At 44.9% G+C, this 14,323-nt stretch overlaps 1 protein-coding gene across 1 annotated transcript in view; it reads left to right on the top strand.

Moving 5' to 3' along the window:
- Window positions 1-14,323, top strand: part of LOC8051977 (protein piccolo) — a 61,532-nt gene that overhangs the window by 17,880 nt on the left and 29,329 nt on the right. The window contains 1 exon segment of the mRNA XM_002434170.5: window positions 1,331-1,403. Coding sequence (XP_002434215.4) covers window positions 1,331-1,403 — 73 coding nt within the window.

Below are 14,323 nucleotides of genomic sequence, written 5' to 3'. Positions count from 1 at the left end.
TTCGTGCTGCCCCACAAGCCGCCTCAACTGGAGCTTTCTCTTGGGTCATCCCGAATGTCTGAAAACTGCATGGTGTGCATTTTTCTTTTGTTCATGAGCTATGTATACAAAGTTATGGAAGTTACTGGTACCAAGAGGTCTCTTCACGTGAATTGTTTACTCCCATTATCTGCCCAGCAGCTTTTATGCACTGTTCAGACCTCAACAAAGCAGATGCTGGTTAGATGTTCCACTTAGCATTGGCTGGCTCTATGCTGACCTTTCATAATTTTGTTTTTGAAGTGGGAGACCTGAATAGAACATCCCTATGTCTCTGGTAGCATGGCATTATAACATTTTAAGAAATAGTGAAAGTCTGGTGCCTGAGGCACTTCTGCGTGTCTCAGGCACCAGACTTTTACAGGTTGTCTTGTCCGTTATTTTATATCTCTGTGTCTCAGGCTTTAGATTATGCTGTTTCCTAACCAGCTTACCTGTATACTTTTGCTTCTTGAAAATCTGGTGTTAGTTTTAACTCTTAGCAGGAGGCATGGCCCTATGAGCTTGACACAAATGTTGGCAGAACAAACATTTTCTGTAGGTCAGGTGACGTGTCATATGCTACAGTTGTAGGTTCCACTCGTTTTTCATAATTTATTTGGTACAAGCTGAGCAGCATTCCTTTTGTGTGTATGTTACAGCACATACCCTTGAATTGTATCATGTAACATGTTTCACGAGCATAGCCCCTAATGGCTGGTGCACAAACTTTAGGCTTCTTTGCATAGTGATGATAGAGGCAGTAAAGGCCCTAGATTAAGCTCCTCTATAGCTAACGGTTGGAAGTCTCGAGGCTCAATTTGGTAACAAGTCTTTTCGGTAGCCAGAAAGGTTGGCTGGTAGCACTTGATAGAGTTCTTCTGAGCTATGTCCATAGACTTATGAGGACCTCCTCAAGTAACTTATGCCTAGGATATCTTCTAGTCATGCTCCTGTACATCCTCGCCACTCTGAAAGACATCCTAGCCCGTGGCTAATTCAAGCTAAGGAAGCCGCAAGGCGGTTTTGTGGGACAGTACAAGCGCAAGAGGGGGGGGGGGGGGGGGGTTATTGACGTGGAAGGGTGTGTGTGCTCTCTGGGTGCCTCTCCCTCCTTTCTGTGTGTGTGTGTGCGGTTGCAGCGAGACCAGACTGGCGTCCCTTCTCTCTCTCTCTTCCTGTGCCCGCTCTCGCACTCAAAGCAGTGGCCCTGTTGCTCGTTGCCGCAGTGGGGTGCTGGGGGCTTGTCTGGGTTGGGTTCTACTTGGCGCCCCCCTTTTCTTCCCCCCGTGGCTGCCGCTCGGCCCTACAGGACAACCTGGGCTACAAGCTGCTCCTTCGGCACGGCTGGAAGAGCGGCCATGGCCTTGGCAAGAACGAGCAGGGTAAGTTCAGCCTCTTTCTTGCCATCCCCATTCTCGCGTTCGTGCCTCGCTGGTAGTCTGGCGGAAGTTTGGACGTTGTTGCTGGTACCTGTAGATAAGGCTACATGTTGGTGAGTATGTAAACAAGGCTTCTGGCATTGTGAGACTCGGAGGATAGTGGATTTGCGTTGTGCGGGGCTATGCTACTACTGAGCGAGAGATAAAAGCGGCAGTGCACGAAAGTTGCTTAGTGAACAATATACGAGGCTATTTTCTGAAGTGGGGCTGGGTTCCTGGAATGTTTGCCTCTGCTTCAGCAAAGTGGAATGCTTGATGTTGTATTTCAAGATTTACTTGGGAGACAGAGTTCATGTGTTTGTTTCTCTTCTGATAGCGATATGGCCCCGTTGCTTTTCGTTTTTAAGACTTTCTGTCCATGCCTAGTTGAGTGGATTGTACATTCTTTTGTTTCTTGACTTACCTGGCTGGGTGTTTCTGCTATCTAAATAAATTGAACACATTTCTTGGTGTACCAACAACAATAGCTGATTCAAAAAAAAAAAAAAAAAAAAAAGATTGGTGCAAAGTTAAAAGGCTTTACACTGTTATAAAGAGCAACTCCAGTCGAAAACGAAACCAAAATAAATGACTGTTATCGCCTTAGTGGCACAAAATATGATTACACCCGAAATATTATGTCAAAGTGAAGCCGCATACTCCATTAAAGCTAATTTTAATTATGTGATCAGCTGCTCTAGCGGGTGGCAAGGGGGTTAGCTTTTAGTCAAGGAACACTGGCGTAGTAGCACCCTTGTGATGTCATGTCAATATGGATCTGCAGTTGATTGGTTGTACCGCCTACCGCAGCAGACATCACGTCACGGCCGTACCGCTGATGATGGATGTTCCCATCTCTCTAGCAGATAGTTTTGGTTTTGCCTTAGACGCCCGAAACCAAACTTTGTGCCTTGATATTTATAAAACTACACAAAATATTGAGAAAAAAAAAAATTATACCTTGTAATTCGGGGAGACTGCTTTAGCTGAGATCAGTCGTAATCACAAATTTAAAAATATTGACCGGAGTTGCCTTTAACAATAGCTAATTTGAATCAACTACCTGGGAGTGTAAGCTTTTTAGCCGCTCACTCAATTAACATGAAATTCGCAGGTGATGTTTGAAACCATGTAGATGGAGGGCAAGCAAATTTTAGTCCTGTGAATCAGTTTTATAAGGTACTATATATACCCCAGAACGAAGTAGAGCATAGCTTGGCATGGAATCTGCTCAATGATTCTGTTGTTGAGAAATGGTGTTGATAATCATGTATATGTCTGGTGGAATGCATACTGGAATACCTATTGCTGGTTATTATGAGAAGAAATTTCACAAAATATGCATTTCCAATTAAAAATAAATAAATTGAAAAACAATAGATTTTTTCCCACATTTATCAAGTTTTGCAAATTACAATTTTTCAAAATAAAGGAACATACAAATGCAAAGTCTGGGTTCCTAGCAACCGGCATTATAAAATTGTGCATAAGTATTAAAAATTAACTCTCACCAGTTTCCTACTGAAGCGATAGATAAAGGGCAACTCCGCTCACTTCCGAAGATTTCGGGATAATGAGTGATTTTGCATTAAAAAGCACTAATGAAAGACACTATGTCAATTTCTTCACAAAAAAATTAGATACAGTCACCAACCGATTTTTTAGACTTCGCAAGGACCGAAAAAAACGTCCGAATAATAGAGTGGTCTGAAAAATCAGCAGATTAAAAAACTTGCCTCTCTTACGCTAAGCGGACTTAAAAAAGCCGTAAATAGTGCCTTGCTTCAGGTTATGCCTGTGCGCCTTGTTTTAGGTTACACCTCCGTTGGCGTTCGGCAACTTTCTGTTAGCTTGAGAATCGCTGCCTTCTTTTCTAGCGTTATGGTCGAGTACTTTCTGCGCTTCTTAACGACATATCGCGGCGGCGGAAGAACAAATGGGGTGATGACGCCCAAGCCAGCGTAGTCCAAAAACTCAATTTACCGAGACGAGATTGAGATGAGAGGCGCAAGTCAAAATTGGACGTTTTAGTGATTTATATAGCGTAAGGTCGGTCTGCCAGTAGGGGCGACATTGGTTTACACTTTAGACGAGCAATTTCGCCAGTGCAGTACGACTGCTCTTTAACGTGCTCACGCAGTAGTGTTTCAGACCCCACGCCGGTACGATGCTCATCCAGATCGAAACGGGCAGGGGTGGGACTCGAACCCAGGATCCTTGGGTTCTGTAGCGCGAGCTTTCGCTCTACGCGTGTCGAGCTAAGTGTGCACTTAAGCCCACTCGGCCACCGAACCCCTCAGGCGCAAGTCCATGACTGCAATGGTGAATGAACAAAGCAAAAGGGAAACAACAATGATGATGATAATGACTCGCAGCTGGTGAGGAAAAAAAAAAAAGCCGTACAGCATCACCTAGCAGTAAGACCTGGCAGTATTGAAGTAGCGCTGCCAAACCAAGCCAATCCATGTGCAGCCAACATAGAGTCCAAAATGGCCGCTTCTTGGTGGTGTTTCCCGCTGATCGCTCGCGACGATTTTGTCCGAAAAATCTATCTTTCGAACCTCGAGCTGTCCGAAACATTGGTCAGGAATATGCACTATTTCTATCGGGTAGGTCACGGGTTCTCTTTTAGGTCCAAAAAATCGAACAAGTCCGAATTATCGGCGTCCGAAAAATCGGTCGGCAACTGCATATATTGTTAAATCTAATTTTAAACACGAGCAGAGCTCGAAACTGAAACTTCGGCTCTGTCCGGCAACATTGGCCTCGGACCGCCCAGAACATGGCTATCATGTGGTACAAGCTGTCACGTGATCCTCTATGCGACGATGGGCGGGATTTGGGCGGGCATGTGCTAGGCGCAAGTGTCGTCTGTACCAAACTCTTCACCACGTTTTGGTGTCTACGACATCCAACGACGTTGGCACAACTGCGGCATAATCGCGCCCGTGTTGTCCGTAGTGTGAACAAAACTCTGAGGGTCAATACTCACAAATGGTGAGACGACGGTGGCGGTGTTTATGCGGGAGACAGCGGTAACGGCGAAACTACAGCGAGATGGCCGTATGGCTCCTAGGAAGCGCGGTGCGTAGGCGCGTTACGCCTGTCCCATGGACACCGCTGAATGCCGAGAGGAAACGTTGCTGTTGTCACCAGTTACGCTTGCCCGGAGAAGTAAAAACAAGCAAAAAGGGACAATGCATGGTATTTAACTCAATGTTGGCTACGCCCATGCCGTAGCTTTCGCTGCGCTCTTGGTTGCACCTCAATTCGCCTGCTCAAGTCAGCCGATTTCGCCAACTTGGCGAGTTGCAAAGTTTGGTGGACCGTTTAAGGAACATTTAGGCAGAACTAAGTCGTCACATTTGACGCTTGGTCTTCCTAGGTAATACTGAAGAGGACTGCATTGTTATAAAGTTGACATTTGGGCTAGTTGGTAGTCTAACATATTGAGGTATTTAGCGCACAAGGTAGAGAGAAGAAGAACAGGACAGAAAAGAGCGCCAGTCACAACAATTTTTACTTACAGGAAAAGGAAGAGAAAGAAAAAGAGAATGATCCACCGGGGACACATGCACCTACCACCAGCCCTGTGGATGATGGTGGCTCGTTCATCCGGGCTCGTGTGGGCCCTTCATTGTCTGTTGACGGAATTCCTTTTCCTTGTTTGACAGCAACACGGATTCTACACTGATAGAGTTCCTGTCTTCACAGAGGATGTGGAAGGCCTCCAGCACCTCGCGGGTCAATTTGTCGTTGTTCCTTCCCAAGATGTTTGTCTCGCCGAATAAAGGTCTGCATGTGAACTCCCAACAATAGATTGTAAGATGTCCACCCACTGTAGCCTTCAAGGAGTAATGCTCACGGAGTCAATCACTGAGGCATCTACCCGTTTGGCCTATATAGCTCTTGCCACATGAAGGTGGTATCTTATATACGATGCCGGAAGCGCATGGAAGAAATTGCTTTGCATGACTGTTGGTGCACTTGTGTTCCTTGATACCCTCAGCATGCACATTCACTCTAGGGCAAATCTGACTTATTTTTTGCAGTGCTGAAATGATCACTCTGACTCCATAGCGGCTTGCAACATTTTTTAAATTACCTTAAAATCCTGAGAGATAGGCCACCTAACATCAAGAGCAAATCAGCTGAAAATAGGGAGTGGGTTAACTTTTGGTGTGCAATCAAGAAAATATTAAAACATTGCTATTTTTAGGTCGTGTCTCTTCTAAGCTTGTTATGGTGGCGAGGGGCAAAAATGCAGTGATACCTGTACTTTCCAGTCAGCAATGTTTGTTCATATCCCGCCATAGTGATTTAGCCGCTTTTAAGCCGAGGTCATCGTTGATCCCAACATTACTATTACTAGAAGTAGGCTATCTTTCGGTGTTTGAAAAAAAAAAATTGCAAATCAAGCCAAAAATAGGTGTGGGCTATCTTTCGGGGGTAGGACATCTTTCGGGATTTTACGGTATGGGACGTCCTGTGCAAGTACGGTATTACCACTGGCCTTGTTTTCTCGACACTGGTCTTGTTGGTCTGGAAGATTTTTGCTTTCTTCACCAGAGCATTTGCCATATCTGCCAATAGGGCTGACGAAAAGCTGGTTTTCTTAGCCTCTCGACTTGTATACTGAAGCTGGCTGTCATAGTATGAAGGCAGGACTTCTTTAGTGCATTGGCCGAGCACGTTAGAGCTATGCCCCTCTTGATGACTTTTGAGTGGGTTGAGCCATAGTCTAGAATGCCTTTCTTGGACTTTGGGCAGTACGACCAACAAACATGGGTGTCACCCAGATGGAGCGAAAGGTCCAGGAACTGAAGTACCCTTTCTTTGGGTACCTCAAAGGTGCACCTAAGGCCCCCTTCGTACTCAGCAAAGGTTGTTGTAATATCTGCCACTTGTATGTCCATACGTTCGCCATCTTCAAGAATTGCCAGGAAGTCATAGCGGGCAGCCTTGTTCACTTTTTGCTTCCAAACTTACTTTCTATGGCACAGTCCACTGCTCCCATGTAGATGTCACCGAGGACTGAGGCGACGCAGGAACCGCTACATACTCCTGACTTTGCAGATAGCACCGATCCTGCCATCCGTCTGTCATAGACATCAAGTAGAAATGTAACAGCTCCATAAAGCTCCAAAGTTTTAGTGGGGTACCCTTTGAGAGCTTTATGGAGCTTTTACATTTCGACCTGATGTTTATGATAGTTGAGTGGCGGGATGGGTGCTATCTGCAGGAGTCGGGAGTATGATTTGGTTCCTGCGTTGCCCCAGTCCTCAGTGACATCTACCTGGAAGCAGTGGACTGTGCCATAGAAAGTGCGCTTGGAAGCAAAAAAGTAAACAAGGTCGCCCGCTATGTTGATGACTTCCTGGTAATTCTTGAAGATGGCAAACGTATGGACATACAAGTGGCAGGTATTATGGCAACCTTTGCTAACTACGGAGGGGGCTTTAGGTTCACCTTTGAAGTACGCAAAGAAAAGGTACTTCAGTTCCTGGACCTTTTGCCCTACCTGGGAGACACCCATGTTTGTGTGTCATACTGACTATGATCCAAGAAAGGCATTCTAGACTACGGCTCGGCCCACTCAAAAGTTGTCAAGAGGGGCATTGCTCTAACGTGTCTCGGCTATGCACTAAAAAAGTCCTGCCTTCATACTATGGCAGCCAGCTTCAGTATGCAAGTCGAGAGGCTAAGAAAAGCCGGCTATTCGTCAGCCCTGCTGGCTGATGTGGCAATTGCTCTGGTGAAGAAAGCAAAAGGCTTCCAGACCAACAAGACCAGTGTCGAGAAAACAAGGCCAGTGGTGATACTGTACTTGCACAGGATGTCCCATAATTTAAAAAATGTTGCAAGTCGCTATGGAGCCAAAGTAGTTTTTTCAGCACTGCAAAAAATTAGTCAGATTTGCCCTAGAGTGAATCTGCATGCTGAGAGTACCACAAAACACAAGCGCACCAAGAATCATGCAAAGCAATTTCTTCCATGCACTTTGGGCGTCATATATAAGATACCACTTTTGTGGGGCAAGAGCGACATTTGGATAGGCCAAACGTTCGGATGCCTCAGTGATCGACTTCATGTGCATGATTACTCCTTGAAGGCTACGTAGCACACAGTGGACATCTTCCAATCCTCTGTAGGGAGGGCACATGCAGACCTTTATTCGGCAAGACAAACATTTTAAAGAAGAACGACGACAAATTGACCCGCAAAATGCTGGAGGCCTTCGACATCCCCTGTGAGGACAGGAACTCTATCAGTGTAGAATCCGTGTTGCTGTAAAAACAAGGAAAGAGAATTCCTTCAACAGACAACGAAGGGCCCACACGAGCCTGGTTGAACGAGCCATCATCATTCACGCAGGGATGGAACTACTCCGCCATTGTGCGCCTAATGACTTTTCATTCGCCACAAATAAGAATGAAATTGAGCCAAGGTGCACTCAAACATATTACAAACGAGCCTCGTCAAAATTAGCCGTCTAAATTTATTTTGGCAACATCGACATCAGAACTCCCGGCCCAAAGGGAACGCCGGTGGATCCGAATTCGAAGCCCTGTATCAGAAGGTGGCTGCCATGGTTATGTTTCGTATCAGCTTAAAACAGTTGTTACAATACAATACAATACAATGTTTTTTTAATACATTGAATAGCAGAAGCAGCCCTTATTGCGATGCTTCTGCTAACAGACCTTTTTGAAGCCATTCACTGTCGCTCCACTTCGTCTAAGTCGACACACAGATGATGATGCTACAAGCGTGAGCTCCGGACTTTCAGCGTCCCTGCCAAGAACACGTGCTCGTGCAGTGCAAGCACTGTTCAAGGCCACATGCTGGCGGTTGTAGCATTCGCTACGTCTGGACGTAAGCTGAAACAAAGTATAGCTGTCATTGCTGTGTGCTTTTCTGGAGTCCTGGAGTCACTTCATATGAATAATAGAGCAAACAGCACCAGCATATTCCGATCAAATCAGATGTATTTAAGTTGGCGTGCCTCCCTCTTGGCTGTACTTGAGTGACTAAAGACGCTTTCCCTGTCTACAAAAATCACAGTTCACACGTGCAACAATCACAGTCCAGCCAGCGCTAGCCAGAAACTGCACGTACATATCACAGAAACACAGCAATGAACGCGCCCTAATAGCTTTTATGGAAAGGTGTATAAATGCCGGCAGCCTGCTTTGGCCCGCCCCAAGGCCCTGCGCAGAAAACTTGGGAACTTAACAATGACAAGCGACTAGTGGTACAAGCTGAAAGCTATTTCTACCCGTTTGTTTATATTTACCTCTTTGCAAGTTGGTTCCATCACGTGTCACACTGTCGTGCCGTTTTGCTTTGTATGTTGTGTAATTTTCATGTAATTTCGTGAAAAATGTTTCAAACAAAATGTTAATAGAAACTACCATTAGGTTTACGTGGAGTTATCTACATGCCATATTTCCTTGAGTTTTGGAAACCAGGTTACATTTAGCCTCTATTTTAACATTCTTAAAAGAGTACTGACACATGAAAAGCATTTTTAAAATTTTTTTGTATTATCCAAGACGGTGGAAAACTATGCCCGGAGAAACATGGGAATTCAGCATTTGGGAACTAAAAAAACAATTTCCAAATGCCGAAATTGAAGTTCCCGCGCGATCCGCGCCAGTGCAGTGACGTCTAATATTGAGCCGTGCAGCGAGTCAAGTTTCTGACGCCTCCGAACCGCTGTAAGTGTCGTGTTCGCCGGCGTCTCGCGAACAACCGGCTGCGAGCAGACGATGCTTGATTTTCGAGGACCATGAAATGACCTCTTTAGTTTTGCCAAATAACTTTTACATTAAACCTTTAATGTTCACGTAATGCCGAATAGGCATTAGTTTTCATTTCGGTTTATTAACTTCTACACAAAAAATTAATTAAATATTACTGCAAAACAAGCTGCGGCGTAATTTTGACAATCGGAACCACACATTCTCTCGGCAGTAGGAGAACAAGAACGTTAGCGGCGGCGAGTTGGCGGTGTGCCGGCAGGTTTTACTGCGGTGATGGCGCTGATGCCACCGACATATTTTCTGAATCGGCGCCTCTCATCGCCGCGATAGCCATCGACACATCGCAGCTGAGTAAAATTCAATTGGGTATGTTGCGCTACAGCGACAGCATGGGACTAGTCCCATACGCCGGTATGCCTGGTGGGAAGTGCAGCGAGTCTTCCGACGAAGACTCCAGTTCTTCATCGGAATCGGCAGAGGGCTTTTGGAACCTGCCCGCATTCGCGGAAAACACTGTGAATTTGGCTGTAATCACGCTCGGTGTCAAAATGTTCCCAGCATATACGAATGATCTTGGACCCGGGGTCCCTCAAACTGATGAGCCTGCACCAAGTGCTTCGACAAAAGTTCATTGAGTGGCAAGCGTGAAACTGCAACTGTTTTTTTTTTAACTAACCAGACTGCAGAGAGTGTAATTCGGGCACTTCGGTACACTGCAGCCTTTCGGCATAACGACCGAGTGATCGATCACAAACAATGTAAACACTACTTGAGCAGCCAGAAAACGAAAGTCTGCTCTGCGAAGAAAGCGCGACAGGGAGCAAACCTATTTAGCAGACGACGCTCATGGTTTGACTGCGCAGGCACAGTCGGGTCTTTCTCTTGCTTCGTTTACCACATTATAGATGGTGCTTGGCTCTGAGGATTATCAAATTATGCAATTTTCGTCACATCTCTAATTATGCTACAAAATGTAGGTCTGAATAGTATTTAACAAAACTTTTAGGAAACATTTGCCAGCTATTTATTGTTTATGATCGCGGTGCTGGTGAGGTAGGCTCTTACTCTATAGGTGACGTGGATTTGGCTGGTGTGCTGCGGTTCCGCGGATGCATCGCAGTGAAAAGGCTTTCACAGGGAAAAAGCTTTCTAAGAAAAAAAGGCGTAAAAGAGTCCGATTTTGTTTAAAAAGTTCTATGGTGAAGAATTTTTTTTTTGCTCAATTTTTGTGTTTTTTGGGTTTCTTTTCACATCTTTTACGACATGTGGTGGGTGAAGTTTGATTTCAAAAGCATTTCATGGTCCCTTTAATCATTTATTAATTACATTTGCAGAATCTAATATTTACGACTACGCGAACACACTCGCCATTAATTTCGAAACATTAAAATTCGATCTTCGATGTAGATGATACAGCATCTTCTTCTCCTTGCTTTTGGTGGCCCTAAATATGGTGATGCCTGATGGTGGTACTGTGGGCAGTAGGGGAGGGGAATTAGTAGCGGTTTGTGTGATTCGGCATGGTTTTTCTATATTATCGAGCACGTAAACAAATTGGGTTAAAATGCCCGATCAAAAGCCAGATGATACCGACGTAGCCGTTGCTGTTCCTGGTTTTTTTAGAGTTTCAGCGGTACCCACTGGTCACGAAGTATCAGCGTGCATCAAGCACTTGAAACTGACGAGATGCAATGGGCATCGTTGTTTCCTCTCCTTAATTCATCAGGCCATTTTAACATTGAAAGTATTAAGGACAGCGAGCCCTACCTGACCCTGCCCAGGGTCCTGTTCTCAACAATCCTCTCTGGACGGAGGTAAAGCAGAGCCGTTTGTTTTGTGGTGCTATAAAAATCTTCAAACTGGAATGTTACTCCGTCGTCCGGTCATGTAGACGGTGCGAAGCACGAGAAGAGGTGTGCTGTGGTGCGATGAGATGCTTCCAGTTTGAGCTCGGCAAGGAAAGCAAGGGGTGCTCCATTTCGTCACCTTATTCAAGTTTCTAATTAAAAATAAAAAAAAAAGAATAAAAAATACTATGCAGGTTTTAGCTTTTTAATTTTAAGTTTGTGTCTAAATATGCTTTCGGTCGTTCGAGAAAACAACAAGATTGATTTTGGCTTGTCTAGGCATTTTTAAATGTTTTAATATCGGTGTATTCAATTGCCAAATTTCAGGAAAAAGGGTGCCTTTTTAGATAAATCATTTAATGCCCCCTCTGATAGATAAATCATTTTAGTGCCCTCTCTGAAATTAATTAAATATGTGCCGTCGTGGGCGTCCGGAGGGGGGTGCAAGGCCCCCCCTTGCAGACATTGATACCCCCGGAATCCCTTTGGGATTCCGGGGTTATCAATGACGAATTGCTAGGTGGCGTGCAGCACGGTCACGCTGCTAATGCAACGTTCAAAAGACAGTCGGTAGACACTGTCCCAGGCATGTTTCTTCCACGTATCACGGTCACATTGATCATACAAAAACGGTCTGCAGTCATGCGTGAAGCTTGTAGGAAGCAAGCATGCTTCGAACGGGCTTAAGGCGCAACCGCAGATAATTTTGTCGTCTGCAGTGAACACCGTGTGTTTTGTGCGGTGGATGAGCGGTGTGACTGCGTGACTCGGCTTGTCAAACATGAACAACAAGCTCGATGGTATGTGTAACATGCACGACGAAAGCTCGAAGCCATCGTGTCCATAAAACCAACACCCTCAAAGTTGGCAGTTCCCGTCAATGAAAACCGAAAAATGTTACTAAAGGACTCCCGTCCTACAAAGACATTATAGTGCTTGTTTGGCCAATGCTGGCTTGCCACAGCGGCGTTTTTGCCCCGTCCCGTAACTCCAAAATTTCTTCCAACGATAAAAAAAAAAAGCAATTTAAATTTGTCATTTTCCTCCTTCAAAAAAAAAAAAAAAAAATTTGCAGACCCTTAGGTGTATGGTTATGTAGTTTCCACGAGAAACCATCTCTGAAATATAATTTTATGTATTGAATAATTAGGTAGATTGTTGGACTGGAGTGTTTTGGAACTTGGAATACATTTTACGCTCAAAAACAAGGACAAAAGACGAGAATCTGACACCACAGTGCGCTACCAACAATTGATTTTATTACATGATTTTATTACATGTCATTTCATGTAATAAAATCAGTTGTTAGTAGCGCACTGTGGTGTCTGGTTTTCGTCTTTTTGTCCTTGTTTTTGAGCACTAAAAATGTATTCCAAGAATAATCAGGTTTTGGTTTATATGAACAATATTAGCGAATACATTTAAAAGTAAATGAGTAACATAAGGTTCTACGTTTTAGGAATGCATTTCTGATTAAATTCAGAGGTTGTTTTTCTGAGTTTTGCGTTTATTTAAGGTTACTTCGATTACATTCCCAATTCTCCGAAATTCGGCATTTATTTGAGGTTAATTTTGTTACATTCCTAATTTTTTTTTTATAATTATGAAAAAGCTTAAAGTATTCAGACGAAAATGCTTTAAAGGATGCAGAAAGCCATTTTAATTGTGAGCAATAATACTTTAAATGCACAAAGTCGTAACTTCTGCTGTCATAAAAAAAAAAAAAAAACAAAAAAACATTGCCTCTTTTTTTGTGTATTCCGAGAGATGGCCCATTCCCGAAAGAACCCACACCAATTTTTGGCACAATCTGCTTTTTTTTTCTTAAAAAAAAAAACAATACATAGCCCACTTTGAGTAATTGCAGGGCCCTGGCCAATAGTTACCTCGGCAGAAATGGTGTTACTTAGCCATCATGTGTGGCCAAATCCGCGGGCGGTAGGCACGGAGGACGTGCCGGGGGCCAGGCGTTCAAAAGATTTGCCCTGCCATTCTCATTCCGCCAGCAGCTATGGTTTACTTCAACATAGTCTGTACAATCGACTGGGCTTGTAATGTTGGATTGTTTACATCACCTGCCAAAGGCCAGCGTGGGCCAGAGATTGGACATGGACGCCGCATTGGCATTCGGCTGGGACTCGCATTTTGGTGCGCCGAAGAACTGAGAGGAGACGAGAGCGTGTGGGGACGTTGGAACGCCGAGCTCTAGTTCGAATGATTAGTGGGTAGACCTAAAACTAGCTGCCTTCTTCGTTGAATGCTTTAAGAACGCAATGCCGGCTTTAGGTATTTGGCTTTCGCATTCAAACGTGTTCGACGAGTGCAGTAGAGTCAATGGCAGCCTTTGTCTCCACTGCACTCGTCGAAAGGGGAATGCCGGCCTTTGGTGCCCGCATTTGAGCACGTTCAGCGAGTGGAGTGGAGACAAAGGCTGTTAGCTTTAGGTCTACCCACTAATCATTCGAACCAGAGCTCGGCATTCCAATGTTCCCGCGTGCTCTCGTCTCCTTCTCTCCCTCAGTTTTTCGGCGCATTGACTGAATTCGAATCCCAAAGGAGTGCCGACGCAGCACTCATGTCCATTCTGCGACTACGGTCTTGTTATGGGGGTGGTGTTTCTCTGTAGACATTTCCTCAAGATAAGGGCATAAAATTGTATTTCCATTTAAAATGTATAGTCGCTGATAGAATGAGAATGGGAGGGGCGCACCTTTCGAACGCTCTACCTCCAGCACGTGCTCCTTGACTGCTTGAGGTGCACGTCGCGTTGAAGCACCTTCAAAAATCGGAAGCTCACGCTGAAGGCAGGGTACCTGGTGCTCCTTACCTGCCATGATTCTCATGTAGTCAGTGACTGCAGTCATTCTCGAATAATTAGTCGCTGGGAAGCTCGCACTTCGCGTCAACTGCGTTGCACTGTGTTGTCGAGGCTAGCATAGCTGCTACAATACAGCAGCCTCACACTGCTGCAAAAGCATGGGCCTCATCTTGCGCGTCATTCTCGCACACCCTCATGCAAAGAAGGTGCCAGATGAAGTTACGCTTTCGTAAGGAACTTCGGCAGCGTTCGAGCCCTGCAGAAGCTATGCTAGCCTTCGCAACGTAGCACAAAATGGTTGACGCCAAGTATAGTCCCGAAATGTTTCCCAGCACTTGGAAAGATGTCTGAAAAACAAAACAAAAATTTATCTCGACACTCTTGGGCGTTTTTTTCTTTCTGTCGTACGCAAGGATTCGCGTCGCCCATCGAGCGTTGCTGCTCTTGCCAAGG

This window comes from Ixodes scapularis, unplaced genomic scaffold (genome assembly GCF_016920785.2).
Source record: "Ixodes scapularis isolate PalLabHiFi unplaced genomic scaffold, ASM1692078v2 PGA_scaffold0__279_contigs__length_252992795, whole genome shotgun sequence".
NCBI classification, from domain to species: Eukaryota; Metazoa; Arthropoda; class Arachnida; order Ixodida; family Ixodidae; genus Ixodes; species Ixodes scapularis.
This window is presented reverse-complemented; position numbering and strand designations above follow the sequence as displayed.